The sequence below is a fragment of the Dipodomys spectabilis genome, unplaced genomic scaffold (genome assembly GCF_019054845.1).
Source record: "Dipodomys spectabilis isolate Male_0828 unplaced genomic scaffold, ASM1905484v1 ptg000288l, whole genome shotgun sequence".
In the NCBI taxonomy this organism is placed as follows: Eukaryota; Metazoa; Chordata; class Mammalia; order Rodentia; family Heteromyidae; genus Dipodomys; species Dipodomys spectabilis.
The window spans coordinates 3133087-3157535 of record NW_024870965.1 but is presented as its reverse complement, the minus strand read 5'-3'; the positions used below and the strand labels follow the sequence as shown (position 1 = coordinate 3157535).

General features: G+C 38.6%; 2 protein-coding genes across 4 annotated transcripts in view; both read right to left on the bottom strand.

The window, feature by feature from the left end:
* Window positions 1-618: 618 nt before the first annotated feature.
* LOC122126749 (coagulation factor XIII B chain-like) lies at window positions 619-13076 on the bottom strand. 3 transcript variants are annotated; one of them, XM_042701232.1, is made up of 9 exons: window positions 12956-13076; window positions 7374-7574; window positions 5265-5450; window positions 4451-4627; window positions 3451-3627; window positions 2547-2726; window positions 2282-2464; window positions 1067-1249; window positions 619-969 (listed from the first exon to the last, which is right to left on the bottom strand). In XM_042701232.1, the coding sequence occupies exons 1-9, from the start codon at window positions 13017-13019 to the stop codon at window positions 740-742; spliced, it is 1581 nt and encodes a 526-aa protein (XP_042557166.1). In that variant the 5' UTR covers window positions 13020-13076; the 3' UTR covers window positions 619-739. The 3 variants fall into 3 exon arrangements, with proteins under 3 accessions (XP_042557166.1, XP_042557167.1, XP_042557168.1); XM_042701233.1 differs by lacking the exon at window positions 12956-13076 and adding an exon at window positions 9790-9843; XM_042701234.1 differs by lacking the exon at window positions 3451-3627.
* A 3939-nt stretch (window positions 13077-17015) lies between these two features.
* The window catches only part of Aspm (assembly factor for spindle microtubules), a 41499-nt gene continuing 34065 nt past the window's right edge, over window positions 17016-24449 (bottom strand). The window contains exons 23-29 of the mRNA XM_042701220.1: window positions 23602-23751; window positions 22282-22452; window positions 21925-22117; window positions 21394-21548; window positions 20199-20375; window positions 19336-19505; window positions 17016-17261 (exon numbers count right to left, since the gene is read on the bottom strand). Coding sequence (XP_042557154.1) covers window positions 17159-17261; window positions 19336-19505; window positions 20199-20375; window positions 21394-21548; window positions 21925-22117; window positions 22282-22452; window positions 23602-23751 — 1119 coding nt within the window. The 3' untranslated portion in view covers window positions 17016-17158. The remainder of the gene's footprint in view (window positions 17262-19335; window positions 19506-20198; window positions 20376-21393; window positions 21549-21924; window positions 22118-22281; window positions 22453-23601; window positions 23752-24449) is intronic.

Here is a 24449-nt window from a genome sequence, read left to right as displayed (position 1 = left end):
CCAGTGAGCCTATGTGACTCCACCCTGGTTAAATATCCATCTTGTTGTTTACAAGTTTAGGAAAAATGTGGAATGCAAGTCTCTGATAACAGAGCCCAGAGGCCAGGTGGACAAGTCCAATCAGTACCAGCACATATGTAACACCCGCCCACCAAGGAATGCAAACCCCACTTCCCCCCACTCCCAACGCCCCCCACTTTCCCCCATCCCCCCAAACCTGCATGCCCAAACTGACCAAAGTGGTAGGCTAGTTTAAACAACTGCGTAGGGATAAGTTGTAGCCTCATTGGTCACCTGTGTGTGGCCCCCACATAACAGTACGATTTTGTGCAAGTGTTGCAATGCTATTGGTCACCTGTGTATGGCCAGCCTACTTGCGTGCCTGTTCCCTATAAAAATTAGCCCGGGCAGTTGAGCGGGGTTCGCTCTCTGCCGAGTTGGCCCTGACAAGTCAGTCTGTTTCTAGATGCTTGGTGCAAAATACAGCTTTGTCTGACTTTCACTTTGTTTCAGTCTCGTTCCTTTGATGACAGACCCCAATATTGGGAGACCACTCCAAAACTACCTAAAGATAATGGAAACTAAAATAAAAGAGAAAATGACTCATTGAAGTTCAAATTCATCCTATGTAAGTATATGTGTTGGCTCAACTTTGGCAGTTGGCTCAATCCCAATTTACAAATTACCAGCTGAAGGCAAGGAATTATTTAGGCACCATATACATTTCCAGCCAAGGTGGTTAATGGTCTACAGGCACCATTGTGTTACCTTTTCTAATGCAGAAGGGGTACTTCACCTCCCCTCTGTGGCACTTCACAGAGAGTTCAGAGGGCAAGGTGGATGGAGACAGGCCATAGCCCTCCTTACACATGAATTCTATCAAATCTCCATGGAAGATTTTCCCTTCAGGTTTCCACTTCATCTCAATGTTGTTCTTGGTCATGTTGTCTTCACTCAGGACGCATGGCTCTGAAAAAAACAAATGATTTCTATGGTATGAATCACGATGGGAATAGCACAGGAAAGGACAGACATCACAGTGGCCAATCAGACATTCCCCACTTACCCATGCAAACAGGGGGAGATGACCAAACTCCTTTTTCACAATGGGACGTTTTGGACCCATTCAATAGGTAATATTCATTGCACCTGTACTCCACTGATGACCCAGGTGTGTAACTTGCCAGCACTCCACCAACAACAGCCCCATTTGTGATATTAGGTGGAGGCCCACAGTTCTCAGTTTGTTCTAAGAAAAAAGGTTTCAAAATTAGTATGAATTTATATCAATACCATGATACAATCTACTCACCTAAATTACCATACCTCAATTTCAGAAATATCTAATTTAGGACAATTGGTTTCTAAATTCATGGCTGTCTATAACTACTTTTCCGCTAAATGAAAAATATGTTCCGCTCAAGTAGGTTTTTTTTAATAAAGCAATAATAAATAGTGAGAGAAACGATTCCTCTTTTATCTCTTTTCTTTTTTGCAGAGGAATTGTGGTACAGATCTTAAAATATTCGCACAGGGAGGGAAGTGATGTTCTCCAGCTAAAAGACCTGATTTCAGTCCCATACTGGTCTCTGGGTTTGGCTCCTATTATTTTCTTCCTTCTCTCTGCTTTTCATCTCAGTTCTCAATCAACCCATGGATTAAATATCTACTGTTTTTTTAAAATCTTTGTTTCTCTTTAGAACCTTTCTCCTCCTCTATTCAGCATTCTCCTTAGATTTTGCCATATGTTCAATATCTGATCCAGAAATGGGAAGCAAGGTAGGCTGGGTAGCACCCAGGGGTGATGGTTCAGCTTGGTGATAACCTCCAATCAAACACAAGAGCAGGGACAGGGCTCAGAGATATTCACAATGGCCAGACACAGAAATACTGTCTGCTACAATCCGCCAAGGTCATGACCAGAGTGCTGTGCATTCATGTTGTAAGTCAGGAGGAGGAAGGAGGAACAAAGCCATGGAGTGCCCTTTTCTTGTTCTCCAAAAAAGCATTCTTACTCTGGTGAGTCCTTCAATGCTCAAAGGCCTTTGCTTTCACACAGGTCATGTGACAGCATGAATCTATTTTAAACCTCTATTGGCTTCACACATTGTTGACCCTGACTTCACTTCTAGATTGTCCCAGGGTCACAAATACATGGTAGTAGCAATATGCTTCTAGGTTATGAACAATGGTCTGTGCCTATGCGTATGTAGCTAAACAAGTAGAATGGAAAATCATGCCCTCCAGGTTTATCTGTTCATAGTAATGGTAGCATACGCACTGACACACTCTGGGGGAGATGACCACTGTCCATGATGATACTCTATCTCTTTTGGTCCTTGGAGTTGGTATCCCGTTTCACAGCGGTACTCCACTTTGCCCCCACAGGAATAAGCCCTGGAATTTTGGATTGGTGAGCCATTCTGGATGCTGGGTGGTTGCTCACAGGATATACTCTTCTTTTCTGGAAAGACAGAAAGCCAGAGCATCCCCTTAGCTATAGAGCAGACAGTGCTACAGGGAAAGATAATCAAGACATTACCCACCAACACATTTAGGGGGCTCCGTCCATTTTCCATTTTCACAGTGCATTTCTGCTGGCCCCTGGAGCTCAAAATGCAGTTCACATTCTATGCGAACTATTTCTCCCTGACGGTAAGTTTGGGAATAACTTTGATTTTTTGAATTTAGAGGCACAGGTGGAGGGGGACATCGATTTCTTCTTCCTTACAGAAAAACAGCAGCCTATTTAGTCATACAATTACAAACTATAATGAAGCTTCAGCAAGAATGTATGATCCAGACCCATAGAAAATGGTGGCACACAGAGTATAGGACTGCCCCCACCCCACATCCACCTCCCTATGTCAATGAGTAGGAACAATGGCTTGCTCTTACACACACACACAAACACACACACACACACACACACACACACACAAGACTATGGATCAGTGTATGATCGATTATGCAAATACAACTTTCCAGCATAAATTTGTAAAAGTATTCTTACTGTTAGGCCCTTTCCAGTTTTTGAAGAAGCCAGGCATTCTATTGGGAGCTTCAAAAGGGAGCTATATGCATGTGTTGTGTGTGAGTATGTCTGTGTGTGTGACTAAAATTCACATCAGTCATGTGGCTGATTAAGAAAGTGTTACTTCAAGGCTGAGAGTGGTCAGGCAATTCCCAGTGAAAAAAATTTATTTATTATAATAAAAGACTTTATAATATAGATTTTAAAGTACTACAAAGCTTAAAATGTTTTAAATGCAATATCTAAAGATGGCTGAAATATAGGAATGTTTTCAAAGACAACATTTGATTTTAAAAAGCAGCACAAGAGCTAGAGATTTGTCAGCACAGACATATTTTTTTCCACAGCTCATAAAAATTAAAGCTCACTGAGTGAGGAGACATCCCTTTTCTAGATATGACATTTAAACATTTTACCTTCACAAAAAGGAGACTCTGGGTACCACCCAAATGTATAGCACTGAATCAAATCAGATCCACTTAGATAGTAATTTTCATGACAGAAAAACTGAACTACATCTCCTTCCTCATAGGTTTGCTTCACAGGATAAAAATAGCCATTTTCTATTAATCTTAGAGTAGGACACGTTGATCCTAAAAAAAAAAAAAAAATTAAAGAATAGAGAAAAATGCAAAATCATGTTTGTTTTTTCCAGCTGGGACAAAAATTTACTGACTTCTTTCTATATCTGGAACAAACATTACTGCATTTGCTTTAGTCTGTTTTTAATTCATAAAAACACACTGCAACTATATAAGAAATAAACATATAGAACCTCAACAAAATCTGTGGGTTGTTGTGGGGGAGGGAAAGGAGGAGAAAAATGAGGGAAGGGGTAACAAGTTTGACAAGAAATGTACTCACTCGCTTACTTATGTAACTGTACATCACCTTGACAATAAAAAAAAAAAAAGCTGTGGCTCAATAGAGGATAGAAGAGAGCAAAGAGAATAGCTCTGTGGCGGGGGTAGGGGGTACAGACACCAAGAAGGGACTGTGTTAAAGAGAGCAAAAGAGAATAAACAGTCAAATTTTTTGTATGAAAATGGTACAGTGAAACCTGTTCAAATTATATTAGGAAAAAGGAAGAAGCTAAGAGAAAGAAATAGAGGGGGCTGAATTGGCCATTTTCATCCTATGAAGCAAACCTATGAAGAAGGAGATATAGTTCAGTTTTTCTGCCGTGAAAATTATTCTGATTTTATTCAGATTAATTGGCTGGAATGTATTGTACATATGCATGGAAATCTCACAATGAAATCTCCCCTTGTACAGGTCATGTATGATCATCAGAATTGAGAGATTTAAATGATCAAAGCCTACCACTAGGTTAACATATAACTATATACCTATTCTCATGATAATTTATATGCACTTCAGGAGGAGATGGATCTCTGTGTGTGGAGGAGGACTTACGAGTGCATTGTGGGGTGAGCGCCCATCCATTTGGGAGGCATTCTACCTCTTCTACCTGTTTTCCTCCAGCAGTGTAGAAACCAGCAGCACATTCGTACAGCACTTTGTCCTTCACGTTGAATGTTTTCTGGGTTGTGTAATAATTTCCATTATGCAATTCAGGGGACAAACACGTTTCTAAAAAGAGGTGAGTTGTTCATCTTATAAATGTCATCAGTAACATAGAGTATTAAAAAGAAATCTCAAGATGAATTTTTTAATAAACGGCAAAATCAAGTCTCAGTAAAATCGTAACATAGTCCACGTTTGCCTTTGCCTCTTTAGCCTCTTCTGTCCTCCTCCCTGGGAACTGTCACGCCCTTTCTTCTTCACATTCAGGTCCCCTGTACTGACTAAAAGCCACAACTCAAATGAAGTCCCATGACACGACAACTTGTCTATCACCTTCCATCCATGGATTTTTACCATCTCAACAATTTACCACGTTAACAAGTGATTCTTTAACAAAGAATAATTGTTACCTACATAGTGAAGGGAAGGCTTATTAATAATTTTATTTTATTCCATTTCAAGCTTTCCTTATTAGGCCATAGAAAATTGCTGGAGAGGGGATATGTTACCAGTGTTGAGAATCTAAAGATTAAGAAAATTTTGGGCATTTGAGAAAAACAACTAGCATCAACTTCCCATATTTGCAGACTTCATGAAAAATGAAGTCTATGAAATAAAAATCCCGATCTGTGAAAGAGAGTGCTAGCATCAAAAAAAAAAATCTCCTTTCTTCAGTGCTAAGAAATGATCCTTACACACATACCATGTTCCTTCCTACAAGCTGGGAGAGAAGACCACCCATGAGCAAGACATCGAACCTCTTCTACATGCTTCCCGCCTGTGGTTTTGTATCCTGCAGCACAGCTGTAACGCATAGTATCACCAATTTTGTATAATACTTTCACATCAGAAATGTAACCATTATTCAGTTCAGGCTTAGAGCATTTTCCTGTGGGGGGAAAAAATTCTTTGTTTAACATAATGACAAAATTTAACTTGTATTTTACTATGTGGTAAAGTTAAGACAAAGGTATAAATCATAGTAACCATAGCTGGAATTTGAAAGAGACATAAATTCTTTGAGTCTACAGTTCTTTGATTTAATTTCAGGAATATCTTAGCGCATGCTGCATAAAATTTCTTTGGAAATGGCTTCCATTTGATATTGACTTGTTTTGTATTTACAAATTTCAGTTTTTGTAGTCATTCCTACCCTTAACCCATCTTCTTTCAGAAAATACATCTTTCTCTGTCACTGATGATGAAACAAGGGATTTTTGGCATCTACTTTCTGATGAGTAATAATCTATTGTGTTTGAGAAAGCAACAGAAACATATACCTAGTTAAAAGATGTCCTTCAAATGCCATTTCTTAATATGAAAAATTTGTTCATTCATGCTTTTGGCCAATATTTTGGAATCACCTACCTCCACAACACTCAGTTCTCAGCTCTTGTCAACTGTGATTAAAATTTACTCCTCAAAGCCTTTGAGAGTACCCTTATTTTAGTCAACACTTGTAACATAAACGTGCTAAAGAAATCAGCATTCTATACTGTTCTATGTGTGTGTGTATATGCGCGCCACTATGTACTGATTCTGGGGCTTGAACTCAGGGCCTGGGCACTGTCCCTGAGTTTTTCATTCAAGACTAGTGTTCCATCACTAGAGACTCAGTTCCACTTCTAGCTTTTTTGCTGGTTAAGGAGATAAGAATCTCAAAGACCTGGCTTTGGGCTGCCATCCCCAGATCTCAGACACCTGAGTAACTAGGGTTATATGCATGAACCACCATACTCAGCTGGTGCTCTATAATTTTTATTACATGTATTATTAGATTTCTTAACAAACCATTTTGGAAGAATTAAGAGGCTTGTCCAAGGGTTAATGTTACTGTACACACGTTTAGTACTTGCTGTGTGGCACTCTACCTCACTGAAGCAATGTTAACCAGCATTATGGATGAGGAATGCCAATCCGGAATGCGTACGTCTGGTCTTCAGTGGAGAAGCTAGGCTCACATGCTGTCCGTCTGACTGTCATTACACTATCCTCTTTAACATTCTATCTCCACAGATAGTTAATATCTCTGTGTTCTAGATATCAGTGAGCTTTACTTATTAAAGTTAAACTATGTTCTATGTTAAGAAAAAAAATGAGTGCAATGCCTAAATTATGGTCTGTCTTGAAGTCATGGGATGACTATGTATTTTTCTAAAGAATAAACACTCATGGAGTATGAATGTTTAGGTCACTGTCCTGAACAGACTGTTTAACAGACTACATGGACCACACTTTGTACTAGGCACAACTTCTCATTAGAGAAGTCTTAGCTCAACAGCATTCAGGTGACCCAGAGAAAGCTGAGTAACACTGTCATTACACCATGACTTGACCTGAACTAAGAAGCAAACCAATGACGACTCTCTCACAAATTTGAACCCAAAATTTAGGAAAAGACAATTTTCTACCAATAGTAGAAGGGAAGTTGGCATACAAAGGACTGAGGAGTTTGCAAGCAATGAAACACTGGATGACAAGCTTGTCCTGGCGGAGGCCAGCGTCTTGAACATTATCTGGCTTCCTACACAAAATAACGCATAGAAGCAATCCCTCATTGCTTGAAATGACTCAAATGCATCTCCTGTCACTTACAATGAAAAAAAGAAAAGAAAGAAAGTTACTATTCTCCGTCCCTTCACAAGGATACAGAATTTACAGAATTTCAGATTTTCCAAAAAGTACTTTATTGGCTGATTTTATCCTCCAAAGGTATTAATCATTTTCTATGTTTTATAGACATTAGTCAGCTCCTTGAACAGACCACTGCATTGGGTACTGCAGCATCTTGAGGACAAAGCATGCAACTTACGGATGCACCTTGGCGCTGGGTTCCAGCCTTCTGTTGTACATTTGGTTTTCGCTTTTTGTTTTCCAAGTTCAGTTGTATAGCCAGCCAAGCAGTAGAAAGACAACCTTTTGTGTAGGCGCATCGGAAAGTAAAAGTTTTTAAAAGTGTAATAATACTGGGCAAGCATTCCATTTTCCACATTTGGAAAATCGCAGTGTCCCTCTGAAATGAATAAAATGGAAGCTGAAAATAGAAAAAAACTAATCTAGAACCATGAAAGCAATGGCATATTTTTATTTCCAGTCAACTTATACTTAATTGATTACCTAAACTTCTTAAAGTGGTGTCACAACACTCCAAGAAGCCCCCATCCAATTTCCCCCATCATGATTGGCTAGCATCTCTAAACAACTCTGCTAGTCAGGGTAAGACTGAAGGCGTTTCTAGCTTTGTACTCTAGTGCAGAACGTACTACCTCAGACACACTGTAAAAGGCACATATGTATTTTAAACTTTTTTTTTTATTGTGAAGATACCGTACAGAGGGGTTACAATTACATGGGCAAGACAATTACATGGGCAAGATAACGAGTACAATTCTTATCGAGCATTGTTGCCTCCTCTTTGTTTACTTTCTAGTAGTCAAATTAATAAAAGCAAAAATGGGCAGTTGGGATCCACTCTAATAATATACTTCATTTGATTCAATATATTAAAATATTATACATTTTTATTCTTCCCTTCTTCCTTAAAATCTAGGGGGAACCAGGCCCTGAGGCTCGCATCTGTCATTTCAGCTGTGCAGGAAGCACATATAAGAGAATCTTGATCCAAGATGGCCTGGGTATAAACTTGAGATGCTAGTTGAAATACAATGAAAAGTGGAAAGGATTAGGGGAAGATGGTCAACTGCTGAGCAATGGCAAGTGCAAGACTGTAAGTTAAAACTCTAGTACCATAAAAATACATCTATACATGTATGTGTAAATATAGATTTTATACTTATAATACCTATTTATATTTTTTAGTCTGATATGGAATATCAGACAAGTGATAACAACAAGTGATTTGAACAAGAACAATCATGATAGTTAAATGGTCAGAAATCATATTCAACCTTAGTCATCAAGGATATATACATTTAAATACCACACATTAGGAATGAAAATCTACTAGAGCTGCTGAAATGAGGAAGACAGTACCTCTTAATAATAAGTGAAGATCATGAAAAGAGAAGACCTCACACTAAAATCAGAACATAAATTGGTACAATGAGAAAATACACCGGTAATATTTATTAAAGCAGAATATGAACTCCAAGACATGGACACAAGAGGTTTTTCTTTGTTGTTGTTTTTTTTTAAATGAACTATGTGATTCTTTCTTCTTTTGTGCTTTCTCCCCTATGGATTATCCTGTCACTGTATTTGATTTTGGTGCTCTTAGTATTGTCTATACGTTTATCTGAATTAGGGAAGGGAAGGGGAACAAAAAAAAAGGTAAGACAAAGGACAAAGGGGGAACCAATGCAACAGTGACAATCACAAGACGATATGCAGGAAATGATCTATGCAACTTGGGGGGAGGCTGGGAGGGAGAGAAAGAGGGAGAAAAATGAGGGAGGAGTGACAAGTTCAACAAGAAATGTACTCACTGCCTCATTTACGTAACTATAACGTCTATGTACATCACTTTGACAATAAAACTAAAATTTTAATTTAAAAAGCTGAATATGTACCTTATGTTATCCAACAGAAACACATATTAATTAGCACAACCTTCATACTACTGCTATTCATATGCTCCCCTAAATTGGAAGTAGTCTAAGTGTCCTTTGATGACAGAAAAACACAGATAGCATTTAGACTGGGGACATAATGGAATACTTCAGAAGAGCACACATGTGTGTGTGATGAACAGGTTATCAAATGGAAGAAGCTAGAAACATGGGTCATCTAGCTTTTACAAAGAACAAACTAACTCCTGGGAAAAGAGGTCTTCCTGTAGTGCCTTAGAGAAGACATTTAGAAGGTTTCAGGGGGTGCTCTTCATGTTCTGTATCTTGAGCTGGGGGCACGGGGGGGTATCAGATTGGATACACCTATATAAAACTACATGATTTTTCTATTTTTCTGTATTATAGGTATCTATTTTACAAATCTGTTTTCATGTTAGCAATCTTGAAATAATAAAGACGCTGAAGAGAAAGTTAATCTCTAGGAGTTGTGTTGACAAATAAGAGTCCTTGGTAGAAGAAAGTGAGATCACATGGCTTTACCAGAGTCTAACCTCATGCTGCCCTGACCCGTAAAATGATAATAGTATCAGCCAAGGTTGGAGAAAACGTGCGTCAAAAATGAGCAGCATACAACTGCCAGTGTTTAAGTGGAGAAGCAGAAGACATGTACAGGACAGTCCCCATCCCAAGAACTCTTACCACTTTCCATACCCAAGAAATTCACAAAGGAAACCCTGCAACAATGCCGTGGAAGATGAATGTACCGGGTTGTCCCGAGAGCTGCGGCTGCTGGGTAAAGTGGGACAGCAAATGGGTGTTCAGTCCTAGGTGTGGCTTCAAAGCCTCTGCCTTGGAGCAGGCCCTTCCCTCCACAGGAGCACATTACATTACTGGAAAGGTAGGTGACATACCTTGAAAAACACACATTCAGGAGAAAAATTAATAGGAAATAGAAGGATCTTAGACACAGTGAAAGAGAATTCCCAAGCCGGACAATAAATATCAGATAAAGCAAGTTTAACCCACAGGTGGAGAATTTCAAAGACCAGAGATAAGGGAGGCTATAAAGACAACAGATACATAGTACATGAAAACAGAATGCTTAATGTATATCGCGTCTTCAGTATGGAAAACATTAGAACAGAATGGGTTTAGCCAAAGAATAATCAGCACAGCAAAATATACTCATATACAAATAGTATATAAATATAATCTTACAATTCCTACTTTAGGACAGAAAGAGACCATCACGCACATTTCTTGAGGTCCTATCACACTGTACGATTCAGAGGTACAGTAAAAAGACAGGAAATAGAAGGCAAAAGTTAACAAGTTTGATTGTATCAGAATTAAGGATTTTTTTCTATGACAGTCATTGTCTATAAAACATACACATAATATTTTGAAATGAGAAATTTGCAATGGCTAAAATGGACAAGTCAAAACTTGGTGTCCAGAGTTCCCACAAAGCAGATATCAAGAGATATAAAGCAAAGGCAAAAGCTAAATGAGGAAATCATAGAAGTCTCAACAAGTATATAAGGAGATGTAGTAACTTACTACCATACAGAGAATTTCAGTCTATAAAAATGAGACACTAGACAGGCCCATGCCTATAATCCTATCTCCTCTGGAGGATGAGATCTGAGGATCACATTTCAAAACCAGCTCAGGAAGAAAAGACCGTGAGACTCCTACCTCTAGCAAAAAGCCAGAAGCAGAGCTTTGGCTCAAGTGGTAGAGTGCCAACCTTGAATGAAAAAGCTAAGGGACAGTACCTAGACCCCAAGTTCAAGCCCCAGAACAGGCACAAAAAGTGAGATTCTACTTTATGAATAGCTTCTCAGGTAGCATGAAAGTAGACAATATGGAGTGCTGGTAAGGAGGCTGGGAAGTGAGGACCGCAGCCTCTTTTGAAGTTAACATAGATTGTATTGCACACAGCCGTTCTGCAAGGCATCTGTCACCATACACTCCAGGCAACCAAGTCCAAACATGACGCAGCATTCCCACCTTTGAGTGAAAAAATTCTCACAGGGAGAATTTTTTTCTTTCAGAAGAGCAGATGAGTAAAATATATGAAATACTATGCAGCAATTAAAGGCAACAAAGTAGGAAAGTAGAAAAGTGGAAATATATTGAATAACATCAAGTGCAATGAAACAATAAGTTAAAATCTACAGTATGTTTTCATTCATGTGAGTATAAAGACTATGGACAAAACAAGACACGTACAAAGACACCTGCATGGGTAACATATGAAAACACTGCAGTGGGAGCAGTGGAATTTAAGATGAGGAATAAAGAAAGGAATTGTATGAATAAAGCGAACCGAAGGCTTTCCCTAGCCAGGTCTGATTACACATCAGGAAATGATTTTTGGTGTTTGTATTTTTGTTTTGCCAGTACCTGAGTTTTAACTCAGCTCTGAACATTCTTTTTTTTTTTGGGGGGGGGGGGAGGGGGAGAAGGGGGTAGTCCAGTCATGGGGCCTGAACTCTGGGCCTGGGCGCTGTCCCTCAGCTCTTCAGCTCAAGGCTAGCGCTCTACCACTTGAGCCACAGCGCCACTTCCGGCTTTTTTCTTTTTGCTTATGTGGTGCTGAGGAATCGAACCCAGGGCCTCATGCAGGCAAGGCAAGCACTCTACCACTGAGCCACCTTCCCAGCCCAACACAGTTCTGGGCCCCGAGGTTCTCAATGGTGGCTAGGGAGATCAGTGTGAGTGTCTATGAGCAGCTCACTTGTTTTGCTTGTGTGGAATGAAATTATACCCACGTAATAAAAAATTAGCTAGAATAGTTCAAAGTCATCTTAATATAGATATAGACAAATACGTCCATTGGTATTTCCCTATTTAGACAGAAAAATAACAAAAATGTTCCTCGGGTATAAGTTTTCCCTTTATAGACTTAAACACAGCAAATGAGACAAGTTTGGGTTCACTTTCATAAGGACTGCAGACATTTTGGGTGGGAAATTGGTAGTATATATATTCAATTGGCAATTCTAACTTATAGGCTATTTTAGATCAAAACATTCTGTAAGGTGGCCCTTCGGGAAAAGGCTCTGGCTGGGTTTCCTGCCTCCTCTTGTACATATTCCATCTTGCAGGGTGCTAAGAGACTGCTCTGTGCAGATCCCTAAATCCTCCATCTAATTACACTGGTAACCTTCCCAATGACACACACCAACACCCTGCTGGCCTTCCATTCTCACTCCCACCTTACACACTAGGAACTCTGCCTCTACAGATTTCTAGTCATTAGGAAAGCCACAGGTATTGATTTGTCCGGACAGTTCTTATTCATGTTGCCCAGACAGAATTGTTAATAGATCACATTTCTCACTCAAAAGTGTTCAATGAATAAATCACTAAGATAAAGAGTCTCAGTATCAAAGGGAGAAAAATCTTCTGATATATAGCTCTCTTCCCTTCTGAACAGAGAAGTAAAATCATACTTGTTTTGTTAATGTGAAGAGTGGATTTTTCCATAAAGTTCTAAAGTTAAAAAAATGTGATTTTGAAACTAACACGTTATAAACCAGACACCCTTTAAAGTATTTTAGATCCTGGTTTCTGGTGTCTCCAATCTTAGAGAAATAAGCAAGCAGATTTTGTTGTGTTCTTCTAAGTTATGCAACTATTATAAGAACATTACACTAAATCTTCCCACAGGAAAAAAAAGGTTTCCTACACACACACACACACACACACACACACACACACACACACACACACACACATATAATAACAAGTTATAAAACGCTTGCTATACAATTGACACATCAAAATGAAAGATTAGATCAAAATTCAAGGTGCAAGAATCAACATTAGAATACAGACTACTAAGAATTAATTTTACCTTCTGCACAGATTTCTCCCGAGATCATTAATACAATAACAAAAACCAAATCTTCCCACCTCATCTTCAGTGGTACGTTTCGCAAAGATTTGAACAACTCCAAAGCACCCAGTGGCTTGTCATCATGTGCACAATACTTCTCCTGAAGAAAAAGTTAATAATTTACAACATCTGTCTAAGTCCCTTTGGAACAGGTCTCATATTGCACTTAAAATATTTTCCAATAGTGTCAAAATAATACAGCTGTAGGAATGGATGTTGCTTTCATACCCTGGTCAGACAAGAATAGGCTAGTCAACATGGGCAGCAGTAGCAGAGCACATATAATTCATACAGGCTGCATAAAAAATAAGGGGTATTTTCAACCCAGATTCCCAAACATAAGTTCATAGAGCAAAGTTCACCTGGCCATTGGTGTGTACTACCACTGATCAAGAGAAGGGATGAACTTAGGAACACAAATTGTTGGAAATCCGGTGTTAAGGTAGGCTGCCGTCTGGACTGCACTCCTGAAAGACATAACTGTGGCAAGCAATGCTAGAAAGCAATTATTAAAAACAGTCAGTCATATGTAACACAAGAGTTTAATCTTACACCAAGTAGAGAGATAAACACACTGCCATATCCTTGGCCTTTTTATGAGAAATAACTTGATGCAAGTCCATAGTTCAAATTGTATCTCATTTCCTTCAAATGAAACATACTAACAAAAGTGTGCACACCCTAAATGCAAAAACCAATATATTCCCACCAAGTGAAAATATCCATGAGTACAGAACTCAGAATTAGGAACAAGAAACCAAGCTACAGCATCTTTGATAACCACCTGTGACAAAGATTCTCCTTACTACTAACAGCATGGGTTAATTTTTGCCTAGACACAAATGGCATCATTAATCTTATTTTCTTTCATGCCTGGTCCCTTTTGCCTAACACTTACTTTTTATTTTTTTTTTTTTATTTTTTTATTTTTCCTGTTTATGTGGTGCTGAGGAATCGAACCCAGGGCCTCATGCATGAAAGGCAAGCGCCCTACCACTGAGCCACTTTCCCAGCCCCAACACTTACTTTTTAGATTCATCCATATTTTGAGATTTGGCCAATAGTTTCTTTCCTAATCATATTCCATTCTGTGATCATGCCACCAATAATTTATTCATGCCACTGATCATTGAAAACAATGGGTGATTTACTTTAAGGAAATCATAGGCTATCTGCTTATTTTCGAAAATTTTTATTTGAAAACTTTGAAACAGAACCTCTTTTTGATTCTGCCATTGATATTTTGCTACAGTCTCTTAAGTGCTTCAATCAGTTCAACTTTTAAAATATCTCCAGGATTTTTGTATTTTGCATAATTGAAAGTTTGTATCCTTTGACCAATACATCTCTATTCCCATACTCTACCCTACCATTTCCCTAGGCAAGGGCACTTTGCTCTGCTTCTGTTTGAGTATTTTAAATACCACCTGTGAGAGAATGGAGTACTCATCTTTCCATGTCTGCCCATTTCAACCAACACAATCCAAGGCCATTCATGATGTCATAAAGAAGCCATTGTAGTTACTTGTTGCTCTCCTTTACTGACTCACCCATCTCCATGGACATTAGATGGTTTCCATACATGGGCTATTGTGTATAATACTGAAGTGGGCCTTGTTTTTGTCATTTTAATCCTATGGATAATAATAAGCTAGACTGGAGAGGGGCTGTGTGGTCTTTCATAATAACCCATTCTTGCAGGGACTGTGAGCCTCAACCGACCCATTCAGCAAGATCAGAAGGGGTCCACTGAGAGGGCGGGGTCCGCACACAGTGCTTAGTCTCCACCTCTTAGAGGTTCCACCTCACCCTGAAAGCAAGGGACCAGGCTTCCACCAATGGATCTCAGAGGGACGAACTGTACCTAATGCCTGACGGTTAGTTTGTTTCTAAATTTATTAGAACTTTAAATCAGAAATGTGCCCATTTTTCTTTTGTCCAATCTGTTAGCACACGTCATGGCTCATGATGTTCTTCTATGGTTCTTTTGATTGTTGTGCGGTCAGGACATTCCTGGGGTTTGTGTATCCTGCCGGGGTAGAAAGCAAGGAATGAACTTCTCCCTCCACATCCCACACATACGTTCTGTGAACTGTGTCGGTTTGCTTTGTACTGTTGTGTGTTGTCATAAGCAAATATTTGTCATTATTTTTGCCCTTGTCTGTTACTAACAGTCATTTTCATGCCCTCATGGCACTATGACCACTCTTCATAATTGTCTTATAATTACCTTCAGTAGTGAGATTTATATTTTCATTTGCATTTATGTTGTTTAGCAACTTTTTGTTTCAACTTCAACAATTCCCTTTAGTGTTTTTGATAAAACTGATCTAGTGCCAATAATATACTTACACTGGTCAATTAAGTCTTAATGGTATCACTTACCAAAATTATTTATTTATACTAAAATTCTGTTAAATGAAGAAAAAGTAATGGGAGAGTCATGATGAAAATATGCTTGGAAAATACTTAGCACTAAGAGCTCCTAACATACTTTATAGTTTGCCAAATTCTCCAATATAAAATTTAATACATCAATATATTATTTATCAAAGCAAAATTATAAGTAAAAAAAATTCAGACTACTTAGGTTTAATCCTTAAATTGCCCCAACAAATTATCTAAGTAAATAGTCTTTCTAGCTAATTCTGATTTATTTCAAAGTTATTTTTATGGTGTCCATAGATAAACAGATTTTGGAATTTCAAACCATCATCAGAATTCGTTTCTGTGACCCCTAAATAACACAGACACTTTGTAGGTAACCTAAAACTGTGCAAAAAGAGAAAAGATTTACTTTCAAAACTGGAAAACTCCAAGTCTATGGTGCATAAATGGACAAGTTCTTATTAAAAAGCAAGATGCACTCATCCCATGGCAAGTTGCAGCCCCCAGCAGTTAAACGGAGGATCTTGGTCATATCCAGTGGGCAGGGGCCAGGCCAGGATTCCCATTGGGAAGCGGCTTGCCTGTCTAGAGGCTTCAGCCAGGAAGATACAAATGGGATACAAATTCCATTTGCAGGATTATTTTATAGTCTCCCCATATATTAAGTGTGCAGACAGAATCTTCAATTTCTAACATTTTTTATTTTTAAAAATGCCTCAACTTATAAGTAAAACAAGAATACTTTGTTGGTGGGAATGTAAGCTTGTTCAACCAGTCTGAAAAGCAGTGTGGAGGTTCCTCAAAAAAATTAAACATAAAACTATGATCGTACGATTCAGCATTTCTACTCCTGGACATTTACCCAAGAATTACAAACCAGGATACAGTAAAGCCACCAGTACAACCATGTTTAATGCAGCACTATTCACCTTCATCAGCCTAGATGCCCCTCAATGGACGAATGGATCAATAATATGTGGTATATATTCACAATGGAATTTTACTATCCATTAGAAAAAATGGTATTGTGCCATTTGTAAAGAAAGTAGAGGACCTGAAAAATTATACTAAGTGAAATCAGGCCCTTACATGTGGAAGCCAGATACACTGGGGTGCTATGCAAATGTATCCAAATGTATCAACTGAAATAAGGTAGACTCAAGAGAATTCAAATAGTGCAATTCTTTATAAAGGGTAAAGTCAAAGTTCAGAAAAATAAAATATCAGGAAGCAGGTCCTCAAAAGGGATGGGGTGAAGTCAAGGGGAATGAAGACGAGGAGAGGGGGGTATGTAGTCTAAAAGCCAATGGATATGCTACAAAGTTGAGAAAAGTGAGGGAAGGGATAGATAGGGGAGAGATGGGTGAGAATGTTGAAAGGGGTGATACTTTACTCAAGATATATTGTGTTAATAAACTACTCTGTTAAATGGCAGTTCCTTTGAACAACTACTTAAAGATAATTAAAAACACAATGACAGTAATCATTGTTGTTTCCTTTTGGAATAGGACTACATTCAAACTAATATAATACTTTAAGATAATAGATATGAATAACAGCATTGTAATCTTGTGACATACTAGCCTGTTATATATGTAAAACTAAAACCAAGGAAGAATTTAATAAATTCGAGTTATTTAAAATATATGCGTTTATTTTTAATACAAAGTCAGATTTTAAAAACTATACAGCAAAAGCAGGAAGACACTTTACATACTCATGATCAGCTACAATATTTCTTTAGACTGTCCACACTGAAAATATTTACATTTACTAATAAGGGATGCCAAGTGTATCCATCAGCATTTGAATAGCTTGCAGGGAATTTTTCACTTCATCCATATTGTCTCTTCTCAAAACCCAAGCTGGTTCCAGCCTGTTTTAAAAAATGGACGTCAGATTAGTAAGTTTTCTCTTAACCTGTGACTCTTCTGAAAACACCCTATTCCTTCCTTCCTTCCTCCTTTACTTTTCTTCCTTCCTTCCTTTACTTTTCTTCCTTCCTTCCTTCCTTCCTGCCTGCCTGCCTGCCTGCCTCTCCTTCCTCCTTCCTTCTTTCCTTCCTCTTTCCTTCTTCCTTACCTACCTCTCTTCCTAAGGTATGAGAATGTTACAGCCCTGCTCCTTTCTAGTATTAAGACTCATCTAATGACATTGTCTTCTTCAAAGCTTATGTTTTTACCACTGCCTTTTGTCATCTGCCAAACACAATTTCTTTTCTGTTCTTGGCCTTTGCTCGACTGCTATCTCCATTCTCAGTAAAATCAACATTCCTTTGGCCTACGGGCCAACAGGAGGTGGAATGTGTCAACTTTCCCTCCATTCCTCCTCATCCAATCCTTTCTCACATGGCCTTTGTGGGACATTGTCTCACTAGACACTCACTGTCTTGATCAGAAAGCATATTGCCACTGAAATCTCCATGCGAGAGGTTTGTTCTCCACTTCTCAATCACTTGTGTCACCTGCATTCGTAAGGACACTGACCTAATTCCTTCACTCCAGAGACCTCCAGTTCACTCAGCCTCAACAGGTCATCCGTCGTCCTTCTCACTTCCTCCTTCATCAGCTTAGTTCACCAATGTCTTCCCCCTCTGCAGATGCCATTAACTCCACTTATCCCTCCTACTAAAGTCATCTGCAAATTGAATAAAAACACCTGCTTTCTCCATCCCTGCACAGATGAATACCACTCAGTTACAACTACACAACTAGTCTGGAATGTTGCTTTGCCATTTGCAGGCCTAAAAGGGGGCATTTGAAATCACCTCAGGTGCTCCTTTTCTCTCCAGGATTCCCATTTTAATCCCGTTTCTCTTTCAAACATCCCCTCCACTTCTGCTAAACTACTTCTGAAGATGCTGGATTATAATCTCCTGATTCACTGAGAAATGTATCATTCAGAGGAAGTTTGGGTATCTTCTCATATAAATTCCTCCTACATACATTTCTGTCTTCTTATACTTGACTGCTAAACCAAACATCAATGAGTGGACAAAATCTGTTGTGAGCATACAACAGCAGAGTACTGAGTGAAGTCATCAATGCTGACCATTTCCCAAACCAGTGAAACACCAGTGTGCTGTGCTAGGCTGGCTCTTCTGCTCAGCAGGGTTCTGCTCTTCCCATGGTGCACTTGTACTTTCCTCATTTCTGTCGTATTTCCCAGGCTTTTCCAAAACAAAACATGTGAGTCACCATTTCCCCCACTCTATCTTCAGCTTTAACTTCACTTGTCATCGCTCAGGACCCTGCTATTGCATACCAGAGGTGATTTCCAGTCAGTCTCCTTCAGAACTCTGTGCTACACTCTATCTGAGCAAAGTTGTCAGGCTTGTGTGAAGCTGTTACAGCAGCCTACAATAACTAACATAAGGAGTATTGTAGGAGGACTAGAAACTGACATCTTGGCATATAGCAATTCTGAAAGCCATTAAAAATTAGACACTAATATTACTATGGAAAATAAAAATGATATGCCAAAATTACGATAGTCACCTTGGTGTTACCAAATACCCAAAGTTAGAGTAGTATTACTTCATTATCTCCTTTAGGGTTACCAAAAATACCACCCTGGTTCTATGTTGTTTCTCCACTGTCAAGAATATTACCTTGTTCAGGCAAGGTAGTTCATTTCTATAGTCCTACTTACTCAGGAGGTCCTCTGCTCAAGAAAAGTCAGGGTAAAAAGTTAACAGTCTCAACAAAAACAAATTGGGCGTGATGGCATATAACTAGAATCCCAGCTACACCAAGGAAAAAGGAGATCTACTTGGACAAAAATGGGAAGACTTTGAGAAAATAACCACAGGCAAAAAGGACTGGGAAAATGGCTCAGATGGTAGAGCACTCAAAGTCTTAAAACTCAATCCCTAGTACCACCCCCAAAAAACCCCCACTTATGGTAAGCAGTAAGACAAAGTAGTGGTGACTAAGCATTAGACTGCTTACCTGGAGACTATCCTGGTCCTCATGGGTGTTTCTGGAAGTAAGGGCATGCAGACAGAAGCACTTTTCTTTTGTTTACCGGGTATTCTCTCTATATTCATCTTATGCTTACGAGCAGTGAGTTTGTAGATACTATAAATACAGTCAACAACTTTGGATCTAATTCTTACATCCTAAAAGAGAAAAGGTACATTTATTAAAACCTAAAATTACATTTTTCTCTATCTTCCTAGAATAGCAAAATCAATTATCATCACCAATATGCAGTAAGTTCTTGAGCTTTAACAATCAAGAGCAAAGCACTCTAACTTCGGCAGGTGGATTAATTTAAATTATGAACAAATTTTACAAAAGTCAATTATAAGAAAGACAAATATCCCAAAGTTATACCTGACTCCAGATTGAGCACAGAAGGGACATGCAATCAAGTAAACCAGTCGCTTGAACCTGACCTTCTTCTCAAAGCTCATAACCTCCCTAGCTAGGTAAACATAACCTCTTGAGCAGGCCACCACAAATGTACCCTTTCACCATCCTGAGACAGGCCCTCCTGAATCCATTCCCCATTCAGTAGCCAGGGTGATATTATAGTTTACACAGATGAAACCACTCTTGGGTTAAAATTCTTTCATGGTTTCCACTGTTACCAAAACCAAGGCAACAATCTGAACAATCTAGTCCCAAGTTATGGTTACTCCAAGTTTATTGTTACAACTGGGGACAAAGGCAAAGGCCATGTCACAGAAAAATCTTGAAATACTTACGATTGCAAAAGGAGGACAGAGAAATGTATGTATGCATGTGTATATGTACACACATACTGACACAAAAGAAAAACAAAAAACAGATAACTGATGAATACTTACAGAGGCTCGATTTCTTGCCTTCAACAAGACAGCCAACAAACAGCAAGTTTTTGTAAAAATGCTGCCACTCTTGTCTGCCACTTTATCACCAGGCTTCTCTCGGTACATCTGCAAAAGCTCCAAGAGCGTGTCCACACAATTTTCTACCTCGTAAACTGCTGAAGTTGTCTTCTCGTACTTGAAGAGAAGAGACTCTAATTAGAAGTTATAATAAAAACATTTTTTTAAACAGACCAGCCAGAAAGAAAGTTCAGGGCCAACCTTTGTTTCCAATGCTGAGTCTGCTTCTATGCATATTTGCCTCTTCACCTTTTCTTTCCCTTCTACCTCCCAGTCCCACAATCAATACACACATGCATATATAACTCAAATCTGAAATCACAAAGGACATCTCGAAATAAATAAAAGCAAGGTGTTCAATATGAGGCCATTTTAGTAAATACATCTCTGAGGACAAAGGTAAATTTTCTGGAATAACTGTAGTTTAAGATAACAAATAAAAGGAAGACCTAATTTAGGTCAACTGCTTGCTTCTTGACAGAAAAATGAGCTTGCTTTCAAATAAAACAGTAATTTTGAGTCTCCAATATGTTTTTGAATGACTCATTTATCCACTTGTATCAGTAGATTTACACTGAAATTTGCATGATAACAATTTTTGTTATGGCAAAAATTTCAAAAAAATCAATAACTAACCTTATAATGAATATTTATAAAAGCATTTCAGGCCTAACTCATTTAATGCACAATGAGACGGACCTATAACCAGCAGATCTGGGATTCAAATCCAAGTCATTTGGCATTGGTTTTGAGTTCTTGGTGACTACTTCTCAATATACCAGGTCAATGTGGTTTTAAGTGTGTAGGAAACTAAATCTTCCATCCCAATGCCTTGGATTGCACTCAGCTTCTAGAAGTAGTAGTATCCCTTCTCTATAAAATGGATTAGGAATTACTTTAGAGGAACATTAATTGGATTAAATTAAATAATGAGTGAAGATATCTGCATGTAGACATGAAAAATAAACGTTCATTACTAGTAATATAATAAAGACAAAACTAAACTGTACAAAAATTACTGTTTCCACATAGAGCTATGGTAACAGAGTAAGCATTGTTCCTCACTGGGACTCATGAGCGTAGATGATCACATTTCTTGAATAATAAGTATTTCATTGCTAACATTGAAACCTACCTTAGCAACATGAAGTAAGACTTGAATGGCATATCTGATGACTTCCATACATGGAACACTACGATTACAACTTCGGATTAAAACAAATATTTTAGACACTGCTCCACCATTTGCCATGTTCTCACAACAAAGTGGAGACAATCTAGTCACTACCTCTGAAAGAGAATGAGAAAAAACCACAATAAAAAAATGAGTAAATCCATGCCAGGCACCGCTGGCTCATACCTGTAATCCTAGCCACACAGGAGGCAGCTGTATGAAGCAAGCTGGGCAAGAAATATAAAGAGACTCTTATTTCCAGTTAACCACCAAAAAGCTGGAAGTAGAGCTGTGGTTCAGGACACACACACACACACACACACACACACACACACACACACACACACACACACACACACACACACACACACACACACACACACACACACACACACACACACACACACACACACACACACACACACACACACACACACACACACGAACTCAGCACTCCTCATTTTAAACAAGATGTGATTATGACAAACTCACCCAGGTGCTTTAAAGCCTCAAGAATGACAGAAAGGTGCTTTGATGTGGAAAGATAGTGAAGAGCCAGAGCAGTTCTTTTGTAGAGCTTGTCTTCTTCTCGAATCTCCTGGTTGACAGCTTGAAGACTCAATCGTATAGCTTTAATTTTCTTACAATCACTTTTTTTCCTCAAAGAGTAACCTCTCCATAATGCCTTCGAAAATAAAGCCAAATGGCTTCATTACAGCCAGTAACATTTTCACAATTAACACAATGTAAATAATTTTTCCTCAAATTCATATAATACACCAGAACCATTACAATTAAAACATTAGTATGGCTCTAACGTTATACTAAAACTATAGAATTTTCACTTACCTGAATCTTGATGATTCTACTATTCAATTTTTCCTGTCTTTTGCAAAGAAGAAATTGGCGCACTGCTTTCTGTATTACTGACGCAGCTCTGTTTTGGTGTTTCAGACGTTCCTGAACTTCATGCTCAATTTCAATCAACCTTTTCTGTTGCATTTTTTTTCGAAACCATCTCTGTTTAAAACATAGGAATGTTTTTTCCCCTCATTTTTACATCAGGTTTTTTAATTGTACAAACACATGCACACACACACGCACACATACAAACATGAAAGGTAAAGAATGGCAAATACTTCCTGATCCACCTTGGTGACAATCCCTCAGTCCCACTTGGTGCAAACCTTCCCAAGCCTGTGTTGGACGTACAGTCCTGTCTTTATTTTACAACTTATGTAAAACTTCTATCAAACTGCATTGCTTTGCAATTTGTGTTTTCTAGCCAGTACTTCATATGTAAATATTCTAATATATACAAATAAGATTCTTCTCCAGGGTTTACAATGATTATCAATCATACTACAAAAGGACATCAGATAGAAAAATGGGAAAAGTATATAAAAAAAAATTTGTTTTGGTCGGTTGTGGGGCTTGAACTCAGGACTTGGCCATTGTCCCTCAGCTTTTCAGCTCAAGGTTAAAGCTCTACCACTTAAGCCACAGTGCCACTCCCAAAAAACATTTTTAAAAGTACACAAGAATAAGAACTTTGAGGGGGCTGGAAAGGTGGCTCAGTGGTAGAGTGCTTGCCTTGCATGCCTGAGGTCCTGGGTTCGATTCCTCAGCACCACATAAGCAAAAAGAAAAAAAAGCTGGAAGTGGCGCTGTGGCTCAAGTGGTAGAGCGCTAGCCTTGAGCTGAAGAGCTGAGGACAGCGCCCAGGCCCAGAGTTCAGGCCCCACAACTGGACCCAAAACAAAAAAAAAGAATAAGAACTTTGACGACTAACAAATGTAAAAAATATTTTAGAACTGTTAGTAATCAAATAAACCCAAAACAAAAACAAGAGAATCATTCCAACTCATTTGAATGGCAAAACAATCAGGATGTCTTTGGAGGCCACTGTTGGCCAGGATGGAGGAACAGAGGCTCTCAGACTTTAGCAGCAGGCAAGTAAATGAGCATGATTACATCCCAGAATAATTCAAAACTTTATTTCTATGACATAAAATATCAACCAATTTCTAACCCTCAAATCATGCTGGTAGTTACACAATGACAGCCTAATATATGGCCACAGAATAAGACATTTGGAAGTGGTCAATTATCCTAATTTTTCAACAAAAATATTTTATCTTACAGTTTTACTGCAGAGGAAAAGCTAACCTGAATACAGATGACTGAATCCACATGCCTCTCGGCACTCCTCACAGTCCTGTGACGTCTATATGCTCTCTGAATTCTAAGGGCAGTCAGGTGGAAAAATGCAGCTGCAGTGAAGGGAAGGAGGCGAATTCGAGCCTTCTGTTCTACACTCTAGGGAAGAGAGAATTAAAAAGTACCACATTAGTAATCACATATCTAAAAAAAAAATCAGTGTTTATTTTGTAGAAATGAATTGACTATTATAATTATTTCCATTTTAATCTAAAGTACCTATAATTATTTATTATACAATATTTCTAATAGTGTTAACTCATAAGTCAGGGTACAGAAGCAAAATTATATTTTGGACCCTACCCTAAAGAGAAACAGCATTTAGATTAAGTGGACTACACAATTAACAACTAGGTGAGCTGGAGAATGGTGTGTTTCACAGATATGAAAAGGCAATAAAGCAATTATTTCTAAACCCATGCACAAACTCCTGCCAAAACTGAGCACCAGGCTCAACAGATAACTGTTGGTCTCTTCCCTCTTGATTCTTTTCATTGTGGGGGAAAACAGACCCACAGCACCCTCGCTAGGTATGAGAAGTAAAGTGGCCATATCAAAACCTCGGAGGAAGCTTCTAGCAGCTCTGAGAACCACACACTGGAGCAAAAGCATGCCCTAGGCTGCCCAGAGACATAGCTGCCCAAGGGTACCAATTAAAATGGCCTTAATTCAGTCAAGGTACGTGTGTTTTACAAACTTCCACCTACAAATGGAAGGACCTTGGACCCATCACTTCTGTAAATGCTTCCTATCCTTCATCATGAGCAACTACTTCATACGATTGCTATCAAATGCTG

What these genes read in the sequence shown, in the direction of transcription:
- LOC122126749 (XM_042701232.1), bottom strand. Translation starts at nt 13,019, where the DNA reads ATGAGGTGGGAAGATTTGGTTTTTGTTATTGTATTAATGATCTCGGGA. An exon ending in GGGAGAAATCTGTGCAGAAG is followed by an intron (nt 7,575 to 12,955) that starts GTAAAATTAATT and finishes TATTCATTTCAG; the next exon opens with AGGGACACTGCGATTTTCCA. An exon ending in GCTCACCCCACAATGCACTC is followed by an intron (nt 3,628 to 4,450) that starts GTAAGTCCTCCT and finishes TTTTTTTTTTAG; the next exon opens with GATCAACGTGTCCTACTCTA.